The following is a 4,788-nucleotide window of genomic DNA, read 5'->3' on the forward strand; positions in this document are numbered from 1 at the left end:
GGGGGGCTACAGTAATAGCTTAATCTTCATTCTACATGGGCAAAATTTAAGCATGCCCAACTTACACGCTGCAGGCTGAAACCAATTCAAAGAAAATTGAATCCGTAAATGGAATCTTCTTGTCTCTTATGAATTGTGCAACAAGCAAGACTTTGCCCGGTTGGGATCCTTTGTTGAAACCTCTCATAAGTGCAGAACAAGCAACTGAATCTGGCTGGACATTGTTCAGTTCCATTTCTTGAAATACTGCAAAAGCTTTCTCCCAGTTCTCTGCAAAATATGGTTCCTTTCAGTGAGCTCCGGATATTTCCCGTTGCAAAGTTAATGTTCAAGATATGAACTCACCACCAATATTATATGCATGTAGCATTGTCGTATATGCAACAACATCAGGATGAAAACCAGCCACTTTCATCGTGTTGAACATAGATTCTGCTTCAACTAGTTGACCCTGAAATCAGGAAGACAGAAATACAGTTCTACGATTTAACCAAGATATCGCAGTATTCATAAACACGGACTTATCTAAACTACTTGCCTGTTTGCTGTAGGCACAAATTGCTGAAGAATATACCTCCTTTGACAAAGGAATCTTCAGGTCCATCATCTCAACGAGCAATTCGAGTGCCTCATTGTACTTTGACATCTTACAACTACCACTTATTAACACATTAAAAGTAACAGAATCAGGTTTAACTTTCTTGTCCCTCATACACCTATATAACATTAAAGCTTTCTCATATTCGCCAATATTCATATAACTTCCAATTGCAGAATTATACGCAATTGTGTTTAATTTGATGCCTCTCATCTTAGCCGCTTTGAGTATGGAGTCAATTTTCACCTTATGACAGCATCGGCCACATGCAGCCAACAGGGTGCTAATTGAGACAACATTGGGTTGTACACCCTTTTGCTCCATTTCTCGCAGCAAATCTACAGCTTCAGCTAGAAAACCATTTGATCCATATGCATCAATCAGCGCATTGTAACTCACCAAATTTGGTTTGCAATTGTTTCTTCTCATCAAATCAAATATTTCGCGGGCTTTGACCGGTTGCTGTGATCTTCCGTAGGCATTAAGTAAAGATGTATAAGATACAACATCTGGACGCATTCCACTATGTTTCATTTGTTCAAAAATTGATGATGCCTGTTTACTCATCCCAAGTGAAGCATATGCTCCAAGTAAGGCATTGTAAGAGACAATGTTAGGTTTCAAACCCTCAGCAACCAATGTGTTAAAAACAGCTTGGCAGTTTTCAATCTGCCCACAAACAGAATACATATGCATGATGCTAGTATACGTCACAATATCAGGGTTACATGAACATCCCACTCTTTTCCCTCTCATGGAATTAAAAATTTCAACAGCTTCCTCATATCTCCCAAGCTTTACCAAACAATGGATGACAATATTTAAGGTGGTAGTGTCTGGACGGACATTTGTACCCTTCATTAGCTCAAAATAAGACAGTGCTTTTAAATACTGGGCACCAGTTTTGTATGCAGATAGCACGATGTTGTGAGTCACTAAATCAGGCCCAACGCCATTGTCCGTCATTTTTTTACAAACTTTAAGAGCCTCTCTCCAATTTCCACTTGATCCACATGCATTGATCAAGTTATTATAAGTTGACCTACTTGGTGGAATCTGCAAAAAGATACAAATGTCAGATACATCTCTTTAGTTTTTGAACAATCAATACTTGAATAATGGAAAAACCAATGTTTATGCAACCATCCAAAAAGAGAAATTCACACCACTAAACTTGATCCATCTCCCCAGGAACCGGACACGTAGTTTTTTCCTTAATCTGCCCTTCATTTCCTATCTCCATCGATTAATCATTAAGTTCCAATCAGTACATTTTCTCTACAATTCTCGTACATCTGGCTCTTTATGTGATGAATCAATAAGAATTCATTCATATCAAATAACAAAACAACCTAATCCTTGAGCAACCAAATCAACGGAAATAATTATGGGAAATCATTGTCCCTCTTTGAGGCTCCATGAAACCCAAATAACATGACATCTCGTGATGCAATTGGTACAGCTGATGAGCAACAATCGAAGACGATTTGATGAACTGCTAAACATCGATATACATATTTATTTTTACTAGGTTAGATACCCAAGGCATAGTGGGGTTGAGGAATAGACAGATCCTAATGGTTTTCAGATCCTGGAAAAAAGGTGTTCAAAAGTGTGATGTTGTCAAAAGTAAGGCTGGTTCAACTTTAAAGTCAGAAGTATTCAAAATTATAACAAATAGATACCAACGAATTTTTTAGAAAAAACAATTGAACATTGAAAGTACTTAAAAGAAGGAAGCTCACATCAGACCCACAAAGATTGATTAGGAAGGAAAAATGTAAATACACACAGCTGCTTGGAGCATGTCTTCCATGATGTTCATTGCCCAGCGCCATTGACCAGCTTGCCCATGTGCACTGATGAGGGCATTGTAGATTTCAACATCTGGCTTGCACCTGGCAAAAATAATGAACTAATAAAATGACATGAAGTGAAAGGAAAGCAAGGAGGAGCTGCCATAAGAGTGAGGAGGAGCTGCCATAAAAGTGAAGAGAAGCAATCTCTTGGAAAGAGTTTCTCTAACTCGATGAAAGTTTACAAAAAAGTATTGCCATCTTTGGTGCTTTGCTATGCTTAATGAAGATACCAATCTATGGTCTTCTTCGTTTGAACAGATGAAAGCAAAACCTATCTACAGATGTAACATAAGAAAAACCAGGTGAATCAGCCAGCTAAAAAACTATGAAGTCTAAAGGATCAATGTAACATTTAACATCTTACATTGTTTGATTAAGGGAACTGCTCCTTTAATTATCCAAGAGACAGTAAAACCAAAGGGGGAAAAATCTTGAAAGTGGCTATTATATGAAAAAATGCGATCATCAACACATTTAATGAAACAGCCATACCTCCACTTTTGCATCTCAAAAAACAAGCCACGTGCCTGATCAATACGATTATGCCTAGCATGCAATCTGATCATCATATTGTAAATATCATTTCGCGCACAATAATTTTTCTGATTCTTCATCCAATTGAAAACTTGAATGCTATGCTCAATAGAACCCATTTGAGTTATTTCCTGCACCAGCAAAACTTAAGTAGATTTATGCATGCCTTACAATAAATAACAGGATAACTACCTATTAACTACAGCTATCACATTGCCGTATAAACAATTATTAGGCAACCTAAATAAAAAGATGACATAATAGATGGACTGGCTAATACCCATACTGAAATTTAAGAAAATGGTGGCCCAATTTTCTTCTGTGGCAAAATTTCAACACCCTAATAACAGAAAGGCCGGGATCACTTCCAAAGAAATACAGATATTTCAGGAAGAAGGCAGGAAATAGTTAACTACGTGAGACTTTTAGAATGCAGTTGAAGAATTCATCTACCACGGCATACTTATATGGTAGACAAATGATAGACCTGTTTCCTCATTGCAAAAACAAACTCCAACTGAGTGTGATCCAACCTCCAATAACATCATCAATTCCAAGCCGTGCTAGAAAGATGGTACTTTCCCATCATTAACATCTTAATATCCCTAGCCTGCTAAAAATCCTAAACCTACAATTCACTTCTAAAATGGAAAATAATAGATTTCCATACGATCAGCCACCCGGCTAAATCAACCTACAGTGATGGAAAAAAGGTAAAAGAATCGATCTCTTAATTTCCCAATCTCACTTTCCTACCCTTCTTCTCCCCGAGAATCAAAATCCATAGCTCATTGTACAGAGGCATTTAACATATTCAAAATACTAACTTCAGATCAAATTAATGTAGAAACAATAGAAGTATAAAACTGAGATACTACAGTAATTGCAAAATTACCTTTATTAGAACCGGGAAGTTTTTCCTAGCGAACCGTCCGGCCCAGCGGTTGAGGACAGCCTCGACGTCATCCCAGTGGTTGAGCTCAAGTATTCTCTCTACCACTTCGGATATGGTCCAGTCCTTCTGGAACCGGTCGCCTTCGACGCGCAAACGGTGCCGTTTCGGCAAGTCGGACTTCCGGAGCCCGGAAATATGGGTTGACACCTCGCAGATGCCTTTGCCGTAGTCCACGTGGACCCGCTTCCTCTCATTGAAAGCGTCCGAATTGTTAGGTTTCTTGCAGCGAATTGTTAAGATTCTGGTGGACCGGGGCCTGATGAAGTATGAGTTTTGTTGGTGGTGGTTGTGGTTGTGGTTGTGGTNGTGTGAGCGAATCATTGTTCTTGTGGTTTGTCAATTTTGTGTTCCATTGAAGTAACTCTGTGGTTTGGGATCTGTGAGGGCTCATAGTTTGAGTTCGGTGTCTCAGTGATGTTTTTGGGGCTTTTGGTCTAAGCCTATGAAAGATTTACACTAGATGCTGTGGTTTAGATGTTATGTAAATTTCTTGTACATTTTGATTGTACGGTTTTTCATATTATTGAATAATAGTGGTATCAGAGCATTGTAAGGCCGTTTTTGTGTCTTTGATCAAAGGTTTGAACACTGGAAAATTAATTTTTAGGCGTTCGACTGTAAATCGCGAAACCCTAGGTCTAGATCTGTGCCGATCTAGTGGTTTGTTGAGCTAATCTAAACCTGGACTGTGGAAAACGAGGTAGTTTTGTGACTTCAAGCCTCGATCTGGAAAATAACCTAAATCTTGAAGTTGTAAGGGCTCGAAATTGAATGTGCTCGAAACTGTAAGGGCTCGACCTGTGATTTGGTAAACTGGAAAATGCTCGTAAACTGGAAAATGC

General features: G+C 38.6%; 1 protein-coding gene across 2 annotated transcripts; it reads right to left on the reverse strand.

Moving 5' to 3' along the window:
* Nucleotides 1-6: 6 nt before the first annotated feature.
* LOC111375022 (pentatricopeptide repeat-containing protein At2g41720) lies at nt 7-4,249 on the reverse strand. Of its 2 annotated transcripts, XM_022997814.1 has the most exons (6): nt 3,887-4,249; nt 2,950-3,122; nt 2,391-2,496; nt 539-1,654; nt 346-451; nt 7-270 (listed from the first exon to the last, which is right to left on the reverse strand). In XM_022997814.1, exons 2-6 carry the CDS (start codon nt 3,108-3,110, stop codon nt 62-64), a joined length of 1,698 nt encoding a protein of 565 aa, XP_022853582.1. In that variant the 5' UTR covers nt 3,111-3,122; nt 3,887-4,249; the 3' UTR covers nt 7-61. The 2 variants fall into 2 exon arrangements, with proteins under 2 accessions (XP_022853582.1, XP_022853583.1); XM_022997815.1 differs by lacking the exon at nt 3,887-4,249 and having other exon boundaries at nt 2,344-2,496; nt 2,950-3,077.
* Between the last annotated feature and the right edge of the window lie 539 nt (nt 4,250-4,788).

The sequence above is a fragment of the Olea europaea genome, unplaced genomic scaffold (assembly GCF_002742605.1).
Source record: "Olea europaea var. sylvestris unplaced genomic scaffold, O_europaea_v1 scaffold1328, whole genome shotgun sequence".
NCBI classification, from domain to species: Eukaryota; Viridiplantae; Streptophyta; class Magnoliopsida; order Lamiales; family Oleaceae; genus Olea; species Olea europaea.